The sequence below is a fragment of the Argopecten irradians genome, chromosome 14 (genome assembly GCF_041381155.1).
Source record: "Argopecten irradians isolate NY chromosome 14, Ai_NY, whole genome shotgun sequence".
NCBI lineage: Eukaryota > Metazoa > Mollusca > Bivalvia > Pectinida > Pectinidae > Argopecten > Argopecten irradians.
Window position 1 is genome coordinate 28,961,999 of NC_091147.1, and position 26,508 is coordinate 28,988,506.

Sequence of the window (26,508 nt, forward strand, 5' to 3'; positions counted from 1 at the left end):
GATTTTTATGAGGTTGATTAGTTGCATCGGCGCGCCGGGGCAACAGTTTGCCATCACAAAGAGGGTCAAGGTTTGATTCCCAGTTCAAATGTGAAAATTTACAGGGCAAAGTGAAATTGAGGGGATTTGAAAGCTTACCTGAATGATGGTCACAATATGACACGGATTCAGAGTATAAATCATTTGTCCTGTAGCGAGTTTGAATCCAAGTTCGATTCCAAAAGTCAAACACATCACCACTAACAGGACACGTTTCCCACATCGGTCTGTTTTATCAATTGGAGTCACATTTTTAGGGAGCGTAAGACGTAACAAAGAGGGATATATCATGAATCCCGCTACAATACACGCAAATATACTCTCCAATATTCTTTGAGATAGTACGATAAAATTCCGACATTCCTCACCGCCATTTCCCGCCAGGTCAAAGTTCACTCCGTTATACGCCCAATCAAACATGCCTCTCTCAGGGGCCACAGTTGACTCTGTGTTGGTCACCATGGTTACACAATAGGTCAAAGTTCACACGATCATGATTAATTTTCTTGATTACCTGAAAAGAAACAAAAGTTAAATAAATCATCAATCAGGAAACGATAACAATAACATTTATAACTGCAGTAAACCAACTCTCTCATGTTTGATTTCCTTTTGCAAATTGTGATCTTAATAAATTCTCAGCGAAGTAATATCTTCTCATTTATATTGAAGTCTGTGAATGTTTATTTTGTGAACATGTTTTGAAATGAAAATTGCTAAAATTAGTATCTGAAAAAGAACGGTGGTTTGTAGATATCTGACGATTTTTTGATAAAAACTAGCTCAGTATACATTGAAATGTCCGCAATATCACAATTCCTCTGCCTCCATATAAAATAATAGGACACTCATGATCACTGCACACATGGGTAATATTAGTACTATGACATCTTACAACAGATGATTACAACAAGTTAATTGATGCTAACAAAAATGCGAAAAACAAAACAGCTCAATGTTCTAAACTCAAATGATTTGATAAAAGAAATCAACACCTTTGTCATACTGAAATAAACCATTGAATTAGAAGTGATACATACATATACAGCAGTCTTCACCACACTGTATGCAGTGTCCACCAACTTTTAAAATGTATACATAATCCAGGTTTAGAAACGCTTCAATTTAAGTATATCCCTGTATTGTTGTCAAACTATCAATAGGAAGAATTTGCTTCCTTTTCCTGAGAACAAGGATCCAGAGAATTAGACTTAAATCCGGCTGGTCCTCTTCCTATCTCGTAACAGTAACACATACATACCTAGGCCTATAGCCACTGTGAGGAGAGCATGAACCCCGATATTTGTTTACATGTCGTTATATCATGTACACAGTGGAAGGGTGTGATGAGATACACATGTAAAATGGACAAGAAACATGCCTTAATTTACACCACAAATATGTACACACTATAATATATACACTTCCACAGTTAACAACCTGCCTTAGTGACCACCTCTGTATAAGGACCACTGTTAACTGAAAAAGATTCCTAAATGATCCTTTTCAATAATATATAGTTTGGAAATTATTCTGAGAGATGGCAATTTAATTCATAGGCCAATTTTACCATTCATTAAAAATGGAACATGTCAGAAGCCACTTAAAATGTCATAACCTGCCTGTCAAATATGCTAATAATTATCTGTAATATTCATTAGAATTACAGGAAAGGTTGAAGACCAAAGTCGCTTAATTTACACAAGGTCATAGCAAATTAACTCAATTCACCTCTGAAGACAAATTTGAATTCTTCTACTTCAAAGAATGGAAGAGTCCATCATAAATTTTCAGGGGTCAATGAGTTATAAATATGATGGTCTAGTTTGAATGAATCAAAGGATGCAATTTGCAATTGAATTAAAATAATACACTGAATCAAAACAGTCTATGAACATGTACAATTAACACATGCTGGATATAAAAGAACTACATATATATATATAGATCATGATTACTTGCTATATATATATTAATTTTGTCAACTTTATTTTCATATTTATGCCCTAGGCCGCAGTTCCACGGATTAGAGTAGAATAGGAAGGATCTGACTGCAGGATGCAACTGGTAGGCACATGCATACATGTTACTTATAATACTCATATATTTAATTTGCAAAGATAAAAATCAATTAGTTCAGATACGCGAAAGTTTAAAAAAAAAAGGCCGGACATTCGGACCGGCTGGAACTGTGAGAAAGCCGGATCGAACAAGATTTTGCCGGACCGAACATTAATGTGAATTTTTGAAGTAAACATAACTTTCTGCTTTAAGATTTCAGGCAGCTGTTTTCATGATTATCTAATTTTTCTTATACAGTTTACATATTTGCCAGGTTCAGCACCTGCGTAATACTTCAGAGACATCATTTCTACTGACTTCCAGTACGCAATAATTGCCGGACGGTCGGTCCTGACCAGATTTTAAAATAGGCGGTCTGAGTCAAATTTTGCAAGAAATTCCCTGGACCGGCAAATTTCGCGATGTCTGCTAGTTAAATATTTACATCAAATCATGATGAATATGATTTTGAATTTGAGCTATTTGTACCATATGTGTAAAGATGTTCCATCGCTGACAAATGGTATTTTTTGTCAATCAAAAACAGGAACAGATGAATTAATAACTTTCTTCAGTTACAAAAGTTACTTAATTTACACTATTACCACCATTGAAAAGTTTGAGCTTCTGTTTTAATCCAAGATAAAAATATTAAAAATAATTGAATCCCGAAAAAAATCTGTGGCACTATATATATCCTATATATCCTTTATATGGTATGAAGAACCGACTGCGCATACACCAAAAGCAAAATAGATTATTTTCTATGATTTTTTGTAATAATTAGATATACATATACATGAATGAACACAAATTATTGTTCAAACGATGAATATCGTTTATGCTCTGTCGGCGGTGGAGCATCTTTAACCTGTAAATTATTTCAATCTTAACTGATACTGCAAAATGTCAAAGGCTCCCAAAAACAGAATATTTGTTGAAAAAATGTTTCAATAAGTCTGTTAGAATATTAGTAAGTGAACTATTACAAGAGGTCTATAACCTAATTAGTAGCACAATCACAATTTAATTAATTAGCATCAGTAACAACATTAATAAAATTCAATAAACATAGTTTTGCTCAAATCTAGCTCAAACTTTCAGATGAGTAAAAAATAATTAGGTTGTCTCCTAAAGCTATATAATTATGAAAACGAAAGAGGTAATAATTAATTAATAATCATTCCTTACTAAGGGAAGATAACTCTGTCGGTGACAGGATCTTTATAAAAATATTAATTAGGTTTCAAGGTTTATTATATCGAGTTCGTCTATATTGGAGGATCAATAAATAAAGCGTAGAACATTTTAAAATTTAATTGAATGTTTCTGTGAATGGCCATAAAGTTTTCCCTCAGGAAGCCACATAATTTTTTTTCCATTATACTTTTCCAGACCTGTTCATAACAACAGGTGTAAATAATATATTTATGATCATATAGCATGCCAGATATGACGGGCTATGAAAATTATCAACAACTTTGTGACAATTCTAGCTGGTTTGCACTTGTAATAATACCAAAAATATCATCTGATTTGGTTTTCATCCATGTATAAGTCACACTGGTGTATAGGTTGCACCCCCAATTTTCAGGGAAAAAAGTCGCAACTTATACTCCCGAAAATACGGTAACTTTATATAATTATCATTGACAAGAGTTGTTTAAAGAATTAAACAACATGTAATTGACCCTTGTGACATTGATTGAACACATGTGGTAAACTTTCATCCCAGAATATGTCACAGAGATCAGGTCTCTAATTAGTAATCAACAAACAGCTATTTTACACTCCAACTGTTTTATTCTCCAACACATTACTCTGGTATCATTTTTGTGGGACTGGAGCTTCAGGCTGTAATAAACAGGGTAACTGTTTACATTGAAGCAGTTGGTCCCCACATCTTTTTTCAGCATAGGAAAATGAAAGCCCAATCAAATACATAATAGGACCCCATTTAAAATTTTCTAAATCTCTATTTCACTCATAAGTAAATACAATGTAAGATTTAGAGATAAGTTTGAAGGCTTATGATATAAGTACAACAGTAATGTTTCTTGATTTATATATATATATATATATACCAAGAAAAAAGTACGTGTCCATGTAGAGTTGAATATATAAAAAATTAAAGTCAACGACTTTCCTCTTGTACATTCACCATTTCATGATGGCTCTCCTGAAGAGCCATCATGAAATGGTGAATGTACAAGAGGAAAGTCGTTGACTTTTATTTTTTATATATATACCATATATATATATATATATAAAAGGTATCATGGTCTCTTGTGTTGCTGACAACTGCATTATAATTTGTGAATAATTAAAACTTAAAAATATTATTAATTTGTAGTAGAACTAGAAATGCACATCACTTCTGATAATATAACTCCAGTTATGTTTTGTCAACAGGCCTTAGATATTGTTTAATTGCTGCCAATGAAGAGAATAATAGACCATATATCCTTACAAGGATTTATAAGTGAGAAGGATTTAAGACTGTCTCTTTAAATTACATTACTAAACACCACGCGAGACACCTATGAACCGGAAATAAAACCATTTTTCTCAATAAATACTTGTCTTTTTGAGTAAAACGAAACACCAATGTAAAGTTTATTAAATTTCACAACGTTTATTACTTGCTTTAAAGATGCTCCACCGCTGACAAATGGTATTTTTTCTCTATCAGAAACAGGAGCAGGCAAATTTTTAATTTTCTTCAGTTACAAAAGTTACTTACTTTACGCCATTACCACCATTGAAAAGTTAGAGCTTCTTATTTTACTTCAAGATAAAAATATTAAAAACAAGGACATAGTCATTCAGATCCCCCGCCAATGGAGATATCAAAGCTGAAGTAAGTTTGATTGCGGAGACTTATGTGTATGAAAAAAAACAGGAAAAAGGAAGTTGAGCTAAAGAAAGATGGAGTATATAATTCAAGTAGAGCGGGGCTGCAATTGTTGAATCAGGTATACAGCCTTGACATTTATATTAGACTATATACACAAAGATGGGTGGAGTTTTGCAAAGTAACATTTACCATTTACCATGATATTTTCAGCAATGTTTCCATGGTAATGGAAAAAGTGCAAAAAATGAAAACCTAAAAATAGCAAAAGGTACTACTAGACCATAAAAAGAATGTGTCTATGAAGTTTCGTGGAAATATCTCTGCTGGTTTTAGAGTTATGCTCCGGAAATGAACCTGCTACAAAAATATGATATTTTCAGCAATATTTCCATGGTTACAGAAAAAAGCACAAAAAGTGAAAACCTAAAAATAGCAAAAGGCACTTCTAGACCATAAGAACAATATGTGTATGAAGTTTCATGGAAATATCTCTACTGGTTTTAGAGTTGTGCTCCAGAAACAATTCTTACACAAAAATCTGCCATTTTCACCAATGTTTCCATGGTTACAGAAAAAAGTACAAAAAGTGAAAACCTTAAAATAGCAAAAGGCACTACTAAACCATAAGACTAATGTGCCTATGGAGTTCTGTGCATATATCTCAACCGGTTTTCATGTTATGCTGCGGAAACGAACCTGGTACAAAAATATGATATTTTCAGCAATGTTTCCATGGTTACGGAAAAAGTGAAAAAAATGAAAACCTAGAAATAGCAAAAGGCACTACTAGACCATAAGAACAATGTGTCTATGAAGTTTCATGGAAAAATCTCTGCTGGTTTTAGAGTTGTGCTCCAGAAACTATTCTTACACAAAAATCTGCCATTTTCACCAATGTTTCCATGGTTACAGAAAAAAGTACAAAAAGTGAAAACCTTGAAATAGCAAAAGGTACTACTAGACCATAAGACCAATGTGTCTATGAAGTTTCGTGGAAATATCTCTTCTGGTTTTAGAGTTATGCTCCGGAAACGAACCTGGTACAAAAATATGATATTTTCAGCAATGTTTCCATGGTTACAGAAAAAAAGCAAAAAATGAAAACCTAAAAATAGCAAAAGGCACTACTAGACCATAAGATCAATGTGTGTATGAAGTTTCGTGGAAATATCTCTACTGGTTTTAGAGTTATGCTCCGGAAACCATTCAGACGGAACCCATTTGTATATCCCCCGCCAACTTCGTTGGGCGGGGGATAACAATAAATTGCATCCTGAAAAAATTCCGTAGCACTATGTTCTATATGGAATGAAGTACTGATCGCGCATGCATCGGAAGCAAAATCAATTATTTTATATTATTTCTTATGTTAGTTAGACATATACATACACGATTAAACAACAATTACTGTTCAAACGCTGAGTATCGTTTATGCTCTATCAGCGGTGGAGCATCTTTAAGAATGGAATATTTATAGGATATGTCTTAAATTTGCGTTAAAAAATATGACAGCTCATGAAATGACGGCCCACTTCAGAAAGTAAGACGGTAACCCTCGCACCCACTGCGCCGTTGGATTTCAAAGGAAAATCAGTTGTTGCCAAACGTCATATGTAAACAAACCTGTTATATCCAATTTCAGAATAGAACAGATTTTAATCATAGATTTTATGTCATGTTTAAACAAATATAATAAATGAATGGCATCTAATTGATACACAATCCCTAAAATTAGGTCCCTTCATGATAAAATGGAAGCTGAAATATATGTTTTCAAATTATGAAAAATGTCCATTGTTAAAATATAATTAATTTCAGCCTTCATTCACGTTCATATGTAGCGAAATATTCTGAACATAGTGTACACATAACAAACTAGGCATGATAATGAGAGATTTGCTTAATAAATAAATAAGTAAATTTAATTTAACACAATTAAAAATCTAACAATAAAGTAATCAAATGTATGTCGCTATGTTGTAACTTTATGTGTTGTTTCTCATCTGTTTTTCAGGGTCGAACAAAGTTAAATGAACTTAGATATCTATAAATAATTCAATAGAACAGAATTTGAGCGATCGTTTGAAGTTGAAGAACAAAGACGTTATCGCAAAACAACAATTGTAATATCTTAGGCTTCTTGCCAAATAGGCTAGGCTACAACCGATTTAGAAATCAGCTTGACACAATTTGAAGAACAAACCTCTAGGCCTACTTCTAAAAAATGTCGATATCTCTTAGCTTGGAAATATAATGTTAATCGTGCAGTTCTTACCATACGTGTCACAGGCAGCGATCAACATGTGACCTTCCGGGCCGGTGTAAACATAGCACTACCCCTGTCATTTTGACAGTGCCCGACTGTTTACCTTAAACCGGAAGTGAGACCGATGTCAATATTTTCAGAGTATCTTAGATATTAATCATGTTGTGTGTAAAAATATCTGGTTATATTTGTATTAATAATTTAATATGTTTGACATTAAAATAATCATGAATAAAAGTATAAATTTAATTTAAAATCAATTCTAAATATAGAACAAAATTAATCCGCTTTATCCTGTTTCAAGGACAAGAAACGTACGGGAAATTTGATTGGTTGTATTTCAATGAGGGGTTTCCCCAAACGCACGCTGTACGACAGAGCACGTTTTCTCAAAGAATTATCAGATAAATACAGATATGGTTCTTCTGACAGCTTTTCCTGCTCCTGCTGAATTAATCCGACATACAGAAAACGACACTGTGGTCAATATCGATGGAACTGGGTATGGGAACGGCACGTTGTACATAACTGAAGCGTAAGCATTGCTAAAATGATTTTTAAGAATTCACTACCTGCCTACATGTTTATAAGTTGTTTTGGTTTGTATGTTAACAGCCATTTTAGGAAGACCTCCCGCGTGTGAAATGGTTGCGGTGTGTGGGTGTTTGTAATTTTTGGGAGGCTGAGGAATATTCGTGTAGGGTCTCTTTCCAATAGAGGATCTCGCCTTTTATAGTGCTACATACAGTTATCAGGTTATAATCAAATAGAATCTTTCACCCCCTTTGGAGGCTTACTAATCTTTATCCCGAGGGTTGAGATCTCCTATCTCATCCCAAAGGGAGTGAATGATTCTTTTTCTCTTTCTCCATGCACCACTTTGTGTCTTTAATAAATGTGTCACTAATGCAAGTGCGGAAGACCTGACCTCAATGAATCAAGGTCTTTGTGACATTATTTTATTGTTGTGAGATTATAATACTAATACTGCGACGTCCTGATACTGTTGTCGTGAAGTCATACCATTGCACGTACAAATTTCTTGTGTAGCTTGTATACCCCTGTCCGGGGTAAGAGAAAGATGTATCTCACTAAATCATCTAACCGAAGACACCAAACAAGCACACCAATGACCCCCTGCGGGACGGTTATCGAGAAAATAATACTTCAATCGTCATAAATAATGAAATATCAAACAAGGAGTTGATTACGTTATTTAAATATTGATATGCATGTGCAAAAAATGTTTGTAGACAGTGTAAAAATGATCTTTTGACTGACTGCTAACTTGCACACGTGTTACAGTTACACATATGTCGGTCTTTCCTGGCATTAATTCTGTTAAACAGTTTTGCTGTGTTTTACCTAAATAATCAGCAATCCATTGTATGCACGTAAAATAAAGGTAATTTAGTTCATAATACTGATGTTATAAACACAGCACTGACGTAAAACATTGTTGAATTGATCTCTGCAACGACATGCATTTGCTCCATACACAAAGGACGAAGCCCATTTACTTCCGGTACAGTAGCGAGCGGGAAATTTGAATGAGTAAGGAGAAATTGGAGTTTCAAAGATCTTTGACATTTATAGGTCCGAACATTTGAATAATTTTCGAATACATCAAACGAATATTGGAATACCAAAATCTGCTATTCGTTTTAGCTCTACCCCCCACCCCCCCACCCGGTCACCGAGCAAACCAGTCCTCTCTCTCCCTGTACATGTATTGCTGGGCGTTACCCCTTTCACATATAGACTATGCATGGTAGGGGTGTAACTATACATCAGACTATAAATGTATTGAGATTGTATGTCTCTCATCTCTATCAATTGATGGCAAATTCAACTTAAGTCAATAACAATCGCCGATTCTATGCCAATTTATCAATACTGTATTTTCCATACAATAAGCCGCACCTGTGTATAAGCCGCAGAGGCCTTTTTCTATGAATTTTTCAGGTTTTCTACACGTATAAGACGCATCGTTATATAAGCTGCACCAAAAAGTTAGGCTCATGCACCCACGTAACCATCTGTAGGGCTGAAACAATTCATCGCTATACACATTGAATCGCGATATTTGTAAGTCAATACGATTTTACGATACAGCCTTCATGTGTCGGTTCGATATGATGCAGTCTTTAGACTCCCACTTGAAGCAGTAAATCTTAGCCATATCAAGATATTATAAATCAGACTCTGAGATCACACCCAAAATAGATGTGAACAGTCTCTGACCATCTCCCAACCGGTTTTGATTGACAGTCTGGGCCTATTAAGTCTTGTAGTAAGCTAGTGTCACTATTCACATGTGTCTGTTGCAGAAGTCGACCAGCCGGTCTGAGTCCGATTTTGGAAACAAGCTACCAAATTTTAAAGCCTTTACAATAAATGTTATGACTACAGCTAGTAAGAATCACATCAACAGCAAACACTTTTAACAACTGTTAATGATTTACTCACGTTTGCAGTGTACAATAGGCCTGTACTGTCTGAAGTAGTCATAAAGTTTGCAATCGTAATGGCCGCCATTTTGGTATTGGTAATTATAATAAAGGAGTCGGATAGGTATAACAAATCCTGATTTAATTAAATTTCAAATGTTATTAATCAAGTAATGATAGAAAATGTCAATAAATTGTACAAGTACAAAAAGACATGTACAGAAATTTTATGAGCACATTTTCTCTAAACATTATTAAATGTAATAATTTAAAGATACTCCACCGCCGACAGAGCATAAATGATATTCATCACTTGAATAATTGGTGTTTAATCGTGTATAAATATGTCTAATTAACATAAAGATAATATAAAATAATTTATTTTGCCTTTGGTGCATGAGCAATCAGTACTTCATTCCATATAGGATATAGTGCCATGGATTTTTTTCGGGATGCAATTAATTATTTTTCATATTTTTAACTTGAAGTAAAATTAGAAGCTCAAACTTTTCAATGGTGGTTATGATGTAAAATAAGTAACTTTTGTAACTGAAGAAAAATACTTAATCGTCTGCTCCTGTTTTTGATAGTGAAAAATTATCATTTGTCAGTGGTGGAACATCTTTAATTAGTAGGTCAAAAAAGATTTTATAAGTACTTTAGGCCTATAGCTAGTTGTTTTGAGAACAAGTCCATAATAGAATGATAATTATGTCCAATTTTGAACCATGTTCAATCAATTTAAATAAGTCCATTATTGCTTTTTAATGTTTCAAACTACAATGTATACAAATATATGAACCTTGTTAATGTTTTATTTTTTGTTTTACAAATATATGAACCCAGTTTTATTTTTGTTTTGTTTAATACAGTTACATTGGCTACAGGTACTTATACTCAAGTCATTAATTGTTATTCATCTCTCTTTTATTAATTCATTATTTATGTTATATTTTTTTTACCTTTTTTGTTATTTGAGATATATTGATGTTTGTTTACATAAAACATAAAAAATGCTCTTCTTTTTTATTTTTTCTGTTTAAGGTATGATTTATTAATGCATTAGTTGTACATTTTAAGATCAAGATGTAAAAAACAACTGTTAAAACAAAAAATAACACAAAAAAGAAGTATCGTATCGAAAATAATCGTATCGAGAGCACGGTTCTCGTTAAAAGCCGGTTGCCAGCAAAAACAGCCGTCTATTTCCTTGTTTACAACCGGCTATTTTTGTCAGAAATAAATATTGGCCAACACTGGGGCCTGTAGCCCCCAACCACCTATAAGTAATTTTTAACCATCTATTAAAAAACTTAGCGAGAACCCAGGAGAGGCATGTATTTTGATATGTATCGTATCGGAGTACTGGTGTATCGTTGCAGCCCTAATCATCTGTGTATACGATCAATCTCTAATGAAGTATGGTAATGCTTATCGATCGATTAGAATCATGAAAATTGTCTGTAAACTTGTACTGTAAATATATAACAAATAAAACTCACTATGATGTAAATATCTTTAGCAAAATAGATTTGGTCATGTTTCTGTACGTTGTTTACTCTGCCGTTACGTATAAGCCTACTTGTGTGTAAACAAACATGGCGGCCGTACGAATTCACGCTTACTCTCTCTCATATTTCAGCATGCCAGTTAAAATACTTTCTTCAGTATGCATATGAGCTTATTTTACATGTAATTCACGCATATAAACTTGATTGTCGATTATTTCGTTGAAATCACAGCGACAGGATTCCAAGAAATACACATGTTAAGGTTCATGTAAAGGCTTTAAACAGTGATATTTTGCAAGCCTAAAACTCATTACTGTGCTGCAATTGAACAGAACTAATTTCATTAATTGTTGGTATATACCCTGGCTAACTGTCAGTCTTACTGTTGATATGTAATTTGTGAAGCTGTTCGTAAAATTCAGTAAAATATGAGAAAAATGTATATTTCTGGAGAAGAAATAGAACTCGTGTGAATTGCATTGAAGTAACATCAAGTGTTTTAGATTATATGGTATGTATAAACAGGCCATCGCATTTGTTTTTTACTAAACATGCCGTGGCAAACTGTCACTGCCATCTTTGTTGCACGCTTCTGTTTGTTGCTGCGGCCTTGTTTTCCTTAATTCTACGATTGAACATGTATCTGGTAGGTTATTATTTTTATCTTGATGATATTTTCATCACATATTATATCGTTTAAACACTTTTATAGTCATTTTTTCGATGTATAACTTTACAAAACTGGCGAGTAAAACTTACGATTTTCACATGTAAATCACTATGTAATAATGCAAAAACATCGTCAGATTTTGGTTTTCGTCCACAGATAAGCCACACTGGTGTATAAGCTGCACTCCCGATTTTCAGGGGGAAAAGTCGCGGCTTATACTACGGAAAATACGGTAGTTTTAATAGTCAGATATTTTGGACTAAAATGATGTAACTCGCAAAGGATTGACACAGTAACAGAGTAACAGTCATGATAAAATATCACTTATTCCATGCTATTCAATCAATAAACACACGACATTGTTCTTGATCATGATTGTCCATGTGCTTGAGTTGCCACTGACTCTAGCAATACTGACTACTGCGATTGTAGTCTGCAATAATTATTCTATTGCAATAATGTTTTGCCCAATTGTGCCATTAGCAATAGTTAAATTGTAAGTGATAGTTACCCAAATGGTGTGTCTCAGCCAGGGGACAGAACCGAGAGCCTACAATTCAAACACCGTATGTGTAGGCCAGGGACATCACTACCTTGCAAATTCTTATATATCCCAATTGGAGTATGGATTAGAGAAAAGGCTGTTTTTGCTTTGTTTAAATTTGACTTAAATTTCAAAAAAGTTGGAAGTGCTTTCACTGATAAGTAGTAGCTGCTATATTTGCCTAGAAACAGGTTGAGCACAGTGCTGAAATTAGGCAACTAAATAATTACACAAAAGGGCAACTGATTATTGTTACTAACAATGCTAGTGTTCAGAGGATCTGGAGTGTGAACCGCAGTTATCAGGGGTTTCATTATCTTTCAGGAGAGGCGGTACAATTGCAATTTCAGGGGGTACTTTTCTATACCATCTGTATGCTATCTAATGTAATTTAGCCCCAATCAGGAGGTACCACAGCTAGGTTCAGCCGGCAAAAAGTACCGGGTACCGCCTGATATTGAAACCCCTGAGTCATATGTATTTTACTGCTCTTACTACAGCTAACTTTCAAATGAAAGAAGTTCAAAGAACATTTATCTAGAATCCAGAGTTCACTGTACAATTTCGTCAGGCCACACATTGTCTTGCTCCTATTTCAAATGCATGATTCATGTCTAAGTCTCTTATTTTGTTAAAAGCCTGTAAAAAGACTTATAAAATTTTTCCACATGACGTCAGGCCTAGAATCGGAACACCTTATTATGTTCTAGAAGCTGTTTATACTTCCAAAAGAATCAATCACATCAAAGATTTCATATGTATCATAAGTTGACCCCGAACAGGAGTTATTAGATCTTCTATTGGAGCATACTAGTACTGTACAGTATTGTAGTGGAGCAGAATTACAAATCTAACTCTAATTAGATTATTTAAAGAGCATGCAGGTTAATATGACCTATATGTGAGCATAAATTAATAAAACCATTTACACGTATCATTGCAGTGTTGTAGCCTGGCTTAATGCTGAGGGGAAAGGTTTCTCTCTGGATTACCCTAAAATCAGTCTACACGCCCTCTCCAGAGATACCTCAGCTTTTCCTCAGGAATGTTTATACCTGATGATAGAAGGTAAACTACCAGGTAAGAACTACAAACTTCCTAAAATAGTTTTTAGCTCCCCTGGCCCAAAGGGCCGGTGAGCTTATGGCATGGCGCGGCGTCCGTCGTCCGTCGGCGTCCGTCGTCCGTCTGTCCGTCAACATTTCCTTTAAATCGCTACTTGTCATAGAGTTCTGCATGGATTGTAACCAAATTTGGCCACAAACATCCTTGGGGGAAGGGGAACAGAACTTGTATAAATTTTGGCTCTGACCCCCCGGGGGCAGGAGGGGCGGGGCCCAATAGGGGAAATAGAGGTAAATCATTTAAATTGCTACTTGTCATAGAGTTCTGCATGGATTGTAACCAATTTTGGCCACAGACATCCTCTAAGGAAGGGGTCAGAGTTTATCTATATTTTGGTTCTGACCACCCGGAATAGGGGAAATAAAGGTAAATCCTTTAAATTGCTACTATATAGTCATAGAGTTTAGCATGGATTGTAAACCAATTTTGGCCAGAAACATCCTTGGGGGGAAGGGGAACTGAATCTGTATAAATTTTGGCTTTGACCCTCTGGAGCAGAAAGATTAGGGCCCAACAGGGAATATAGAGGCAAATCTTCCTTCACAAAAGAAACAATGGTCCTGTATTCAGAACATTGCTTGACATTACAAACCAGGTGAGCGATACAGGCCCTCTGGGCCTTTTAGTTTTATTGCAAGAAAACTCAGATGAAAAGAAAAAAAATTAAAAACAAACTAACCTCCCTAACTGTTTTAAAGGATGTTACTGGAAATACATATATTATTAAGTTCCCCCATAGGAGTTGGGGAACTTATTGTGTTTGCTCCATTTCTTATCATTATTCTTCTTCTGGTTCTTCTTTTTCCGCTGCAACTTTGTCCGACCATTTTCTCAAAAACTTAAGTCGGATTGCCATGAAATTTTGGGAGGTCATTTCTAGTGACCTGAAGATGTGTCGACTGGTTTCATTATTTCCAACCAGTCTCCAAGATGGCCACCACAGCCTTTTATTGTTCCAAATTGAACTACTTATGGACATTTAACTACTGGTCTGATTTGCTTGGAATTGGTTTCAATATGTAGTTTAAATCAGATTCTAAATTTTTGAAGTGAAAAAATACCATAATTATGCAAAAAATTTTTTTTAAAAAATTGACTGTTTCAAATTTCCTACCTTGTTCTGGAGTTCATCAGGGATCCATTTTAGGTCCACTTTTATTAGTTTTTGTTAAGTTTTTGTTATTATTTTGTTTTTTTCTGATATAAATGATATAATTTACATTGATATAACGCTATATAAAATGAATGATCCTGAGATAATCCTTATTACAGCTGCCATTTTGAAAATAAAAGACAAATTTTTGAACCCCGATGGCCGTCAAGGCATGCAATTGGTCAAATTGAACAAAAAGGAACATGGTTGAGAACACAAATCTAATACAACAATTACAGACATTGCTGTGCCTTTAAATATATTAACTTTAAATGCTGTGACTTTTCAAAAAGCATTTTTCTTCTGCGAAATAATATTTATTAACTGGTAAAACAATGTCACATCATTATTCAAGGGAGGTCACTCTTGTCAAATTAGGCTCTGTGGAGATGTGGGGAACTTAATGTGACGGCATCCATCGCAATTAGATCTTGTTTCATTTGGCCTATTTATAAGCCTGGATATCTGTACTTCTGAAGATACTCTGTTACATCCCTTTTCAAGATATCAAGTTGACTTACCTTTAATTCAAACGTTTGAATGATTAAATGCAGTACAAAAATATAAATCCTTGGCATTTCTTTATTACCGTTACAGCAGCAGTTGATCCGTCGGAGCGTCAGGACAGCGAGGAGGAGGAAGAGGAGGATCAGAGTCAGGTCATCACAGAGGTACGCTTTGTACCCTCCGATAAAAACTCACGTGAGTATACAGCTTACCTCATACTGAAAACTTGTTACATGGTCTTATTGATATATAGGATCTTAAATGAGTGTTCATTTTATATGAGATTTTATGAAACAAGTGTAAGAAGTTTTTGTTTTTTCGAGCCTTGCCGAGCAAAAATTAAAACTTTGAGACGAGTTTCATAAAATCTCATATAAAAATGAACACAAATTTAAGATGCTTTTTTTCACATAATTACAAAATATTCGAAATCCTTACGTCATGTCATTTTTCCTGTCATTTCCAGCCAATGAAATTCGCTCCAGGCAATATTAAACTAGTGACATATGCAAAAGGACCTCATTTCAGCGCAAATTCTGATATATATATTTATTCATGTAATAGCATATGTATATTAAGATAGTTATCATGATTCAGTAATTGTGATTTTTTAAACAGAAATTGTTTACATCACTAACTGAAATGTGTATATCTTTTTACAGTGCAGACCTTATTTACCTCCATGTCGGACTGTCAGGCCCTCCACCCTGATGAACAAGATACAGATTCAGAGGCTGAACAAGGTAAGGACATCACTGACAAAGACAGCTTTAGGATGTATACAAATTCAGATAAATATTTACCTGTGTACATATTATAACAGATTCCATATTTTTGCATTAAAAGGTAATAAACATCAACAAAAAATCTGCTATATATATGAGTCAAATTCTCGGTTTTCTTTTCAATTGATATTTAAGAGTTTAATTTTGTCAGGAATTGTCACAATAAAGTAATTAGAATTACAGGAAGACTATGATTTGTTAATAACCCGTTGATTTAAGCAATGAACTGCATTCAATTGTCAAATATGGGAGTATGAATGCCAACTGGACAGTGACAATTAATGAAGCTTATTAGCACTTACAGAGATTTTATATCTGCAATGAGTTTAACAATTCATTATTGTCAACAATGGTTTCAACACAGTAACTGGTACTGGATAATAATTTTAATATTAACTCTTTGTTAGCAAAGATGCGTGATCACTGGCACGACAGTTGTTACATCACTATGATACTTATATCAAAATAAGCAAATGGCAGTTAATGTACTGGTGAATGCCAACTGTGTTTGGTAAGGTTACTTAGTGGGGTAGCAGTGAAAGTGTAACTATAACCTATGTATTATGTTACAGAGGAAGATATGGTATATTACCATGGCGACGAGGGATATGACCACCTAACTCAACAAGGTCAGGCTACATTACAGCACCTGGAGAACCTACTTATATCTGGTCAGGGCGATGGTCAGCCTAATGGTCAAGTACAAAATGGTACGTATGGTAGTCAGGGTAATGGTCAGCCTAACAGTCAATACAGAATGGTAGGTATTGTAGTCAGGGTAATGGTCAGCCTAATGGTAGGTATTGTAGTCAGGGTAATGGTCAGCCTAACGGTCAAGTACAGAATGGTAGGTATTGTAGTCAGGGTGATGGTCAGCCTAACGGTCAAGTACAGAATGGTAGGTATTGTAGTCAGGGTGATGGTCAGCCTAACGGTCAAGTACAGAATGGTGGTCAGCCTAACGGTCAAGTACAGAATGGTAGGTATTGTAGTCAGGGTGATGGTCAGCCTAACGGTCAAGTACAGAATGGTAGGTATTGTAGTCAGGGTGATGGTCAGCCTAACGGTCAAGTACAGAATGGTAGGTATTGTAGTCAGGGTGATGGTCAGCCTAACAGTCAAGTACAGAATGGTAGGTATTGTAGTCAGGGTGATGGTCAGCCTAACGGTCAAGTACAGAATGGTAGGTATTGTAGTCAGGGTGATGGTCAGCCTAACGGTCAAGTACAGAACGGTAGGTATTGTAGTCAGGGTGATGGTCAGCCTAATGGTCAAGTACAGAATGGTAGGTATTGTAGTCAGGGTGATGGTCAGCCTAATGGTCAAGTACAGAATGGTAGGTATTGTAGTCAGGGTGATGGTCAGCCTAACGGTCAAGTACAGTATGGTAGGTATTGTAGTCAGGGTGATGGTCAGCCTAAGGTCAAGTACAGAATGGTAGGTATTGTAGTCAGGGTGATGGTCAGCCTAACAGGTCAAGTACAGAATGGTAGGTATTGTAGTCAGGGTGATGGTCAGCCTAACAGTCAAGTACAGAATGGTAGGTATTGTAGTCAGGGTGATGGTCAGCCTAACAGTCAATACAGAATGGTAGGTATTGTAGTCAGGGCGATGGTCAGCCTAACAGTCAAGTACAGAATGGTAGGTATTGTAGTCAGGGTGATGGTCAGCCTAACAGTCAATACAGAATGGTAGGTATTGTAGTCAGGGTGATGGTCAGCCTAACGGTCAAGTACAGAATGGTAGGTATTGTAGTCAGGGTGATGGTCAGCCTAACAGTCAATACAGAATGGTAGGTATTGTAGTCAGGGTGATGGTCAGCCTAACAGTCAAGTACAGAATGGTAGGTATTGTAGTCAGGGTGATGGTCAGCCTAACGGTCAAGTACAGAATGGTAGGTATTGTAGTCAGGGTGATGGTCAGCCTAACAGTCAAGTACAGAATGGTAGGTATTGTAGTCAGGGTGATGGTCAGCCTAACAGTCAATACAGAATGGTAGGTATTGTAGTCAGGGTGATGGTCAGCCTAACAGTCAAGTACAGAATGGTAGGTATTGTAGTCAGGGTGATGGTCAGCCTAACAGTCAAGTACAGAATGGTAGGTATTGTAGTCAGGGTGATGGTCAGCCTAACAGTCAAGTACAGAATGGTAGGTATTGTAGTCAGGGTGATGGTCAGCCTAACAGTCAAGTACAGAATGGTAGGTATTGTAGTCAGGGTGATGGTCAGCCTAACAGTCAATACAGAATGGTAGGTATTGTAGTCAGGGTGATGGTCAGCCTAACAGTCAAGTACAGAATGGTAGGTATTGTAGTCAGGGTGATGGTCAGCCTAACAGTCAAGTACAGAATGGTAGGTATTGTAGTCAGGGTGATGGTCAGCCTAACAGTCAATACAGAATGGTAGGTATTGTAGTCAGGGTGATGGTCAGCCTAACAGTCAAGTACAGAATGGTAGGTATTGTAGTCGTGATGGTCAGCCTAACAGTCAATACAGAATGGTAGGTATTGTAGTCGGGATGGTCAGCCTAACAGTCAAGTACAGAGGTAGGTATTGTAGTCAGGGAATGGTCAGCCTAACAGTCAATACAGAATGGTAGGTATTGTAGTCAGGGTGATGGTCAGCCTAACGGTCAATACAGAATGGTAGGTATTGTAGTCAGGGTGATGGTCAGCCTAACAGTCAATACAGAATGGTAGGTATTGTAGTCAGGGTGATGGTCAGCCTAACAGTCAATACAGAATGGTAGGTATTGTAGTCAGGGTGATGGTCAGCCTAACAGTCAAGTACAGAATGGTAGGTATTGTAGTCAGGGTGATGGTCAGCCTAACAGTCAATACAGAAGTAGGTATTGTAGTCAGGGGATGGTCAGCCTAACAGTCAATACAGAAGGTAGGTATTGTAGTCAGGGTGATGGTCAGCCTAACAGTCAATACAGAATGGTAGGTATTGTAGTCAGGGTGATGGTCAGCCTAACAGTCAAGTACAGAATGGTAGGTATTGTAGTCAGGGTGATGGTCAGCCTAACAGTCAATACAGAATGGTAGGTATTGTAGTCAGGGTGATGGTCAGCCTAACAGTCAAGTACAGAATGGTAGGTATTGTAGTCAGGGTGATGGTCAGCCTAACAGTCAAGTACAGAATGGTAGGTATTGTAGTCAGGGTGATGGTCAGCCTAACAGTCAAGTACAGAACGGTAGGTATTGTAGTCAGGGTGATGGTCAGCCTAACAGTCAAGTACAGAATGGTAGGTATTGTAGTCAGGGTGATGGTCAGCCTAACAGTCAAGTACAGAATGGTAGGTATTGTAGTCAGGGTGATGGTCAGCCTAACAGTCAAGTACAGAATGGTAGGTATTGTAGTCAGGGTGATGGTCAGCCTAACAGTCAAGTACAGAATGGTAGGTATTGTAGTCAGGGTGATGGTCAGCCTAACAGTCAAGTACAGAATGGTAGGTATTGTAGTCAGGGTGATGGTCAGCCTAACAGTCAAGTACAGAATGGTAGGTATTGTAGTCAGGGTGATGGTCAGCCTAACAGTCAAGTACAGAATGGTAGGTATTGTAGTCAGGGTGATGGTCAGCCTAACAGTCAAGTACAGAATGGTAGGTATTGTAGTCAGGGTGATGGTCAGCCTAACAGTCAAGTACAGAATGGTAGGTATTGTAGTCAGGGTGATGGTCAGCCTAACAGTCAATACAGAATGGGTAGGTATTGTAGTCAGAGTGATGGTCAGCCTAACAGTCAAGTACAGAATGGTAGGTATTGTAGTCAGGGCGATGGTCAGCCTAACAGTCAAGTACAGAATGGTAGGTATTGTAGTCAGGGTGATGGTCAGCCTAACAGTCAAGTACAGAATGGTAGGTATTGTAGTCAGGGTGATGGTCAGCCTAACAGTCAAGTACAGAATGGTAGGTATTGTAGTCAGGGTGATGGTCAGCCTAACAGTCAAGTACAGAATGGTAGGTATTGTAGTCAGGGTGATGGTCAGCCTAACAGTCAAGTACAGAATGGTAGGTATTGTAGTCAGGGTGATGGTCAGCCTAACAGTCAAGTACAGAATGGTAGGTATTGTAGTCAGGGTGATGGTCAGCCTAACAGTCAAGTACAGAATGGTAGGTATTGTAGTCAGGGTGATGGTCAGCCTAACGGTCAAGTACAGAACGGTAGGTATTGTAGTCAGGGTGATGGTCAGCCTAACGGTCAAGTACAGAATGGTACGTATTGTAGTCAGGGCGATGGTCAGCCTAATGGTCAAGGACAGAATGGTAGGTATTGTAGTCAGGGTGATGGTCAGCCTAATTAACAGTCAAGTACAGAATGGTAGGTATTGTAGTCAGGGTGATGGTCAGCCTAACAGTCAAGTACAGAATGGTAGGTATTGTAGTCAGGGTGATGGTCAGCCTAACAGTCAATACAGAATGGTAGGTATTGTAGTCAGGGTGATGGTCAGCCTAACAGTCAAGTACAGAATGGTAGGTATTGTAGTCAGGGTGATGGTCAGCCTAACAGTCAAGTACAGAATGGTAGGTATTGTAGTCAGGGTGATGGTCAGCCTAACAGTCAAGTACAGAATGGTAGGTATTGTAGTCAGGGTGATGGTCAGCCTAACAGTCAAGTACAGAATGGTAGGTATTGTAGTCAGGGTGATGGTCAGCCTAACAGTCAAGTACAGAATGGTAGGTATTGTAGTCAGGGTGATGGTCAGCCTAACAGTCAAGTACAGAATGGTAGGTATTGTAGTCAGGGTGATGGTCAGCCTAACAGTCAAGTACAGAATGGTAGGTATTGTAGTCAGGGTGATGGTCAGCCTAACAGTCAAGTACAGAAGGTAGGTATTGTAGTCAGGGTGATGGTCAGCCTAACAGTCAAGTACAGAATGGTAGGTATTGTAGTCAGGGTGATGGTCAGCCTAACAGTCAAGTACAGAATGGTAGGTATTGTAGTCAGGGTGATGGTCAGCCTAACAGTCAAGTACAGAATGGTAGGTATTGTAGTCAGGGCGATGGTCAGCCTAACAGTCAAGTACAGAATGGTAGGTATTGTAGTCAGGGTGATGGTCAGCCTAACAGTCAAGTACAGAATGGTAGGTATTGTAGTCAGGGTGATGGTCAGCCTAACAGTCAATACAGAATGGTAGGTATTGTAGTCAGGGTGATGGTCAGCCTAACAGTCAAGTACAGAATGGTAGGTATTGTAGTCAGGGTGATGGTCAGCCTAACAGTCAAGTACAGAATGGTAGGTATTGTAGTCAGGGTGATGGTCAGCCTAACAGTCAAGTACAGAATGGTAGGTATTGTAGTCAGGGTGATGGTCAGCCTAACAGTCAAGTACAGAATGGTAGGTATTGTAGTCAGGGTGATGGTCAGCCTAACAGTCAAGTACAGAATGTAGGTATTGTAGTCAGGGTGATGGTCAGCCTAACGTCAAGTACAGAATGGTAGGTATTGTAGTCAGGGTGATGGTCAGCCTAAGGTCAAGTACAGAATGGTAGGTATTGTAGTCAGGGTGATGGTCAGCCTAACGGTCAAGTACAGAACGGTAGGTATTGTAGTCATGGTGGTGGTCAGCCTAACAGTCAAGTACAGAATGGTAGGTATTGTAGTCAGGGTGATGGTCAGCCTAACAGTCAAGTACAGAATGGTAGGTATTGTAGTCAGGGTGATGGTCAGCCTAACAGTCAAGTACAGAATGGTAGGTATTGTAGTCAGGGTGATGGTCAGCCTAACAGTCAAGTACAGAATGGTAGGTATTGTAGTCAGGGTGATGGTCAGCCTAACAGTCAAGTACAGAATGGTAGGTATTGTAGTCAGGGTGATGGTCAGCCTAACGGTCAAGTACAGAATGGTAGGTATTGTAGTCAGGGTGATGGTCAGCCTAACAGTCAAGTACAGAATGGTAGGTATTGTAGTCAGGGTGATGGTCAGCCTAACAGTCAAGTACAGAATGGTAGGTATTGTAGTCAGGGTGATGGTCAGCCTAACGATCAAGGACAGAATGGTAGGTATTGTAGTCAGGGTGATGGTCAGCCTAATTAACAGTCAAGTACAGAATGGTAGGTATTGTAGTCAGGGTGATGGTCAGCCTAATGGTCAAGTACAGAATGGTAGGTATTGTAGTCAGGGTGATGGTCAGCCTAATGGTCAAGGACAGAATGGTAGGTATTGTAGTCAGGGTGATGGTCAGCCTAACAGTCAAGTACAGAATGGTAGGTATTGTAGTCAGGGTGTATGGTCAGCCTAACAGTCAAGTACAGAATGGTAGGTATTGTAGTCAGGGTGATGGTCAGCCTAATGGTCAAGTACAGAATGGTAGGTATTGTAGTCAGGGTGATGGTCAGCCTAATGGTCAAGTACAGAATGGTAGGTATTGTAGTCAGGGTGATGGTCAGCCTAATGGTCAAGGACAGAATGGTAGGTATTGTAGTCAGGGTGATGGTCAGCCTAATGGTCAAGGACAGAATGGTAGGTATTGTAGTCAGGGTGATGGTCAGCCTAATGGTCAAGGACAGAATGGTAGGTATTGTAGTCAGGGTGATGGTCAGCCTAATGGTCAAGGACAGAATGGTACGTATTGTAGTCAGAGCGATGGTCAGCCTAATGGTCAAGGACAGAATGGTAGGTAGTATTGCCAAAATTTATTATGAGCTCTTGTTTGTACTTGTGTTGAAATCAGACCTATATATTGTTATTGTCAAAATGTTGGTAACTTTTGGTGATGAATAACATATCAAAAGCTCTCTAGATCTGTGAGTGAAAATGATAACATATACAATTTGAGAGGTGGATGCCAGCATCCCTCTGGGAACTGTTTTAGCCAAAACCCATATTTACAAAAACATAAATGTAACCCGGTATTTTGTAGGGACTACGGTGACTTCAGAACAGTTCGAAGATGCTGACGAAATGGACCAATAACTGACAACAAAAAAATTCCTTGACCTTCATTGATATGAGGCCTCAACATTGATATCTAATGGAGCAGTGACCTTGAGGTAGACCCTAGCTACTGAGCTGATGACCTTGGGGATGTGTAACCGATCTTCAAACTGGACCAGGATCGATGTCCTAGTTCTGTGACAGGCGTTATTCCACATTGAGCTAAATCTCCACCATAAGTCTCGTGTCTGGAATTGACTTTTTTATTTCCATAGTCAGTCCAATAATCTTGGAGCAAGTACTATAAGCTTGTCCAATGTAAGAATTCTACAATTGGGACATTTATGAAAATAGATTTGTGGATTATCCTGTCCAGGTTCTTGGTGGCCTTCAGTGTGTTGGGGTCTCTCTGTAATGTGCAGATGGATGTCCTAAGATAAAGCTAATGACTGCTTGTACTTTTCTGTATAAGTTATATGTGCTGTAACTGGATGATAATTTTGACATGCTGTTTTTTTAGCTCACCTGGCCCGAAGGGCAGGTGAGCTTATGTCATGGCGCGGGGTCCGTCGTCCGTCCGTCCGTCCGTCCGTCAGTCAACATTTTTTTTAAATCGCTACTTGTCATAGAGTTCTGCATGGATTGTAACCAAATTTGGCCACAAACATCCTTGGGGAAAGGGGAACAGAACCTGTATAAATTTTGGCTCTGACCCCCCAGGGGCAGGAGGGGCGGGGCCCAATAGGGGAATTTGAGGTAAATCCTATAAATCGCTACTTGTCCTAGAGTTCTGCATGGATTGTAAATAAATTTGGCCACAATCATCCTTTGGGATTTTGGCTCTGACCCCCCCACGGGCAGGAGGGGCGGGGCCCAATAAGGTAATTTGAGGTAAATCCTATAAATCGCTACTTATTCTATAGTTCTGCATGGATTGTAACCAAATTTGGCCACAAACATCCTTTGGAGAAGGGGAACAGAACTTGTATGAATTTTGGCTCTAACCCCCCGGGCGCAGAAAGGGCGGGGCCCAATAGGGGTAATAGAGGTAAATCCTATGAATTGCTACTTGTCCTAGAGTTCTACATGGATTGTAACCAAATTTGGCCACAAACATCCTTGGGGGAAGGGGAACAGAACTTTTGTAAATTTTGGCTCTGACTCCCCGGGGGCAGGAGGGGTGGCAGTGTTTTTCCTGCCTATATATTTGGGGCTGAAATAAGGCCCCATTCCCAATTGTATTTCTTGTTATTTTTTCCCAAATTTATGTCTAAATTTCCCAAATCAGTGAGATGACGCCTATTTTGTGTGACAAAACAAAAAAATTCTGGAAATCCCAAGTCTGAACGTGGTATTTTAGTATACATTCTTACACTTGATTCTTAGAGAAGGATAATGGTTTATGTCTACCTTTTCCAAAATTTCCATAAACACTGTTAAAATTTTTCATTTCATACTTTTATCGCACAAAATTTCCCAATTTTCAGCAGGTGGCAATTTCCCAAAATGCCCAGGAAAAACACTGGGTGGGGCCCAATAGGGGAAATAGAGGTAAATACTATAAATCACTACTTGTCCTAGAGTTCTGCATGGATTGTAACCAAATTTGGCCACAAATATCCTTGGGGGAAGGGGAACAGAACTTGTATAAATTTTGGCTCTGACCCCCCGGGGGCAGGAGGGGCGGGGCCCAATAGGGAAATAAGAGGTAAATGTTCAAATTCCTTCAGAAAAGAAACAATGAACCTGTCTTCAGAACATGACTTGACATTACAAACTAGATGAGCAATACAGGCCCTCTGGGCCTCTTGTTGTTAGTAATCTATTGAGAACCTAGTTTTGATGAATGGAGCTGTAAAACCCATTCAAAAGCATGGACATGATGTCTTATAAACATGTTACAACACAGAATGTATGCACCATATTATATGATAGTTTCTTGTTTTCATGCTTTATGTTTAAATGACAAAATATCCGTACAAGTCACCCAATACTTATTGATAGTATTGTGAAGATGTTAAATGAAATGGTAGACCACAACTCAGCTTCTTGATTTGACCATATATTCATTTTACTGCAATGTGGTTGTAAATATCATAACTTTTGGCAGTACTGCCAAAATCAGTTTAACTCTTTGATATTTGACTTTGTATAATAGAAACCTATGCATTGTAAGTATAAATGTAATTTTCAAAATATTGGTAATTTTTGATAGTAAATATCTTCTTGATTCATGAGTATGAAAATGATGGCACATATAACTTTAAAAGATCTTGCCTTTTGTTAGGAATTGTTTAATAGTGCTATCAGTTTACTTAACACAATTTAAAACTTCAACTGTAATGTGATGGATATTGGAAACTGTTGGTTGCATGTGTGCTAGGAAAATTTTTAGTTTCAATCTAAATTTGTTCCAATGGTAAGGCTCATCGCATACCACAAGTTAATTATATATATATATTATGAAAGAGTCACGGATAGCAATGGAATTGTCCTTATTAAGAATTTGTTGGTTAATACTGTAAACCAATTTTCATAGCTAATAAATTTCACGATATACATTTCAAATCAAAATTGCGAAGATTACCATTCACAGATTTAAAATCAAATGAAAATTCCTTTCAATAAATATATGGTATAGGTTTTCATTCGCGATGATAAACTTTTGTGAATTTACTCGGATCACGAAAGTTTGTTTATACCTAACCATTTTAACATGGTGAACAGTGGAGACTATTTAAAGTTAAAATACAGCATCAATAATTGGTGCTATAATCTATTTGTTAAAGAAATTTATCATTTCTCTTCACTGTTAATCGATTCATTAATGAGGCAGAGCCAACACCATTTTAGTTCATTTGTCATGACCATTTACTTCTGAGAACCAATGGTTTGAGAGAGGTTTGAGAGATGGAAAGAGAATGAGAGATATGAAGGTTATCATTCATTATATACTTGGTTGTTTATTTGTAATAAAACATTCTTTTTCAAAATTGTTTTTGTTAATATTTGTTCACGTTGATAAAAATGCACTATTCTGTCTTTCCATATTACAGAATGACCTCTGTGCTGGCAGATGTTTATTGAGACGTCATTATTTTGTGAGAGAAACTTGCGTGGTTTTCTTCGAAAAGTATGACGTAACACTTGCGAACACATGATGTCACAAACAATATCTACCCACAAGGGCAGATAACTGCAATATGCAAATGTGGAATATCCCAAGGGGAAACTATTTCTGTGAAATCTACAGGACAGAAAAGCTTTGTCATGACAGAAAAGCTTTGTCATGCATATTTAGAATATGTAAGAAAAATTCTTCCAAATACTATTCTCATTTATTTTGACTTTACACAAATACCGTAATTTATTTCCTGCGTATTACTGCAGGCTAAACAATTTTTACAACAGAAGATCCCAAATGGGGGCTATCTCTGGATACTGTTCTCAATTTTGCAAAAAATGTGCTAGCTTTGTCAAGCTATTTCATATACATAGTAGGTGAATAACTGAGATACCCATATATACCAAACTATTTTCACATGAGCTTATTTTCATTTGAAACCTAATATGAAACAAATAATATGCTAAGGGTAACTTCTCGTCTTTGAGTAAACCTATGCCTCGCTCCCTTTCCAAATGAAATAACTGTAACATATAGACT

At 37.2% G+C, this 26,508-nt stretch overlaps 2 protein-coding genes across 3 annotated transcripts in view; one reads left to right on the top strand and one right to left on the bottom strand.

The window, feature by feature from the left end:
- The window catches only part of LOC138307401 (transmembrane protein 164-like), a 113,045-nt gene extending 105,721 nt beyond the window's left edge, over positions 1-7,324 (bottom strand). The window contains exons 1-2 of one of the 2 annotated variants that reach the window (XM_069248134.1): positions 7,233-7,324; positions 139-553 (exon numbers count right to left, since the gene is read on the bottom strand). In XM_069248134.1, coding sequence (XP_069104235.1) covers positions 139-501 — 363 coding nt within the window. In that variant the 5' untranslated portion in view covers positions 502-553; positions 7,233-7,324. Of the gene's footprint in view, positions 1-138; positions 554-1,079; positions 1,925-7,232 lie in introns of those variants that run through there. The other variant, XM_069248136.1, reaches the window with a different exon arrangement.
- A 244-nt stretch (positions 7,325-7,568) lies between these two features.
- On the top strand, positions 7,569-25,837 carry LOC138307403 (methylosome subunit pICln-like). Its single transcript, XM_069248138.1, has 6 exons — positions 7,569-7,758; positions 13,342-13,478; positions 15,274-15,378; positions 15,846-15,926; positions 16,541-16,678; positions 22,831-25,837. The coding sequence occupies exons 1-6, from the start codon at positions 7,640-7,642 to the stop codon at positions 22,881-22,883; spliced, it is 633 nt and encodes a 210-aa protein (XP_069104239.1). The 5' UTR covers positions 7,569-7,639; the 3' UTR covers positions 22,884-25,837.
- The last annotated feature ends 671 nt before the right edge of the window (positions 25,838-26,508 follow it).

Excerpts from the sequence above, each read along its gene's own strand:
- LOC138307403 (XM_069248138.1), top strand. The coding sequence starts at position 7,640 with ATGGTTCTTCTGACAGCTTTTCCTGCTCCTGCTGAATTAATCCGACAT. Across the intron at positions 13,479-15,273 it reads GATAGAAGGTAAACTACCAG|CAGCAGTTGATCCGTCGGAG; the intron begins GTAAGAACTACA and ends TTACCGTTACAG. Across the intron at positions 16,679-22,830 it reads TAATGGTCAAGTACAAAATG|GGACTACGGTGACTTCAGAA; the intron begins GTACGTATGGTA and ends GGTATTTTGTAG.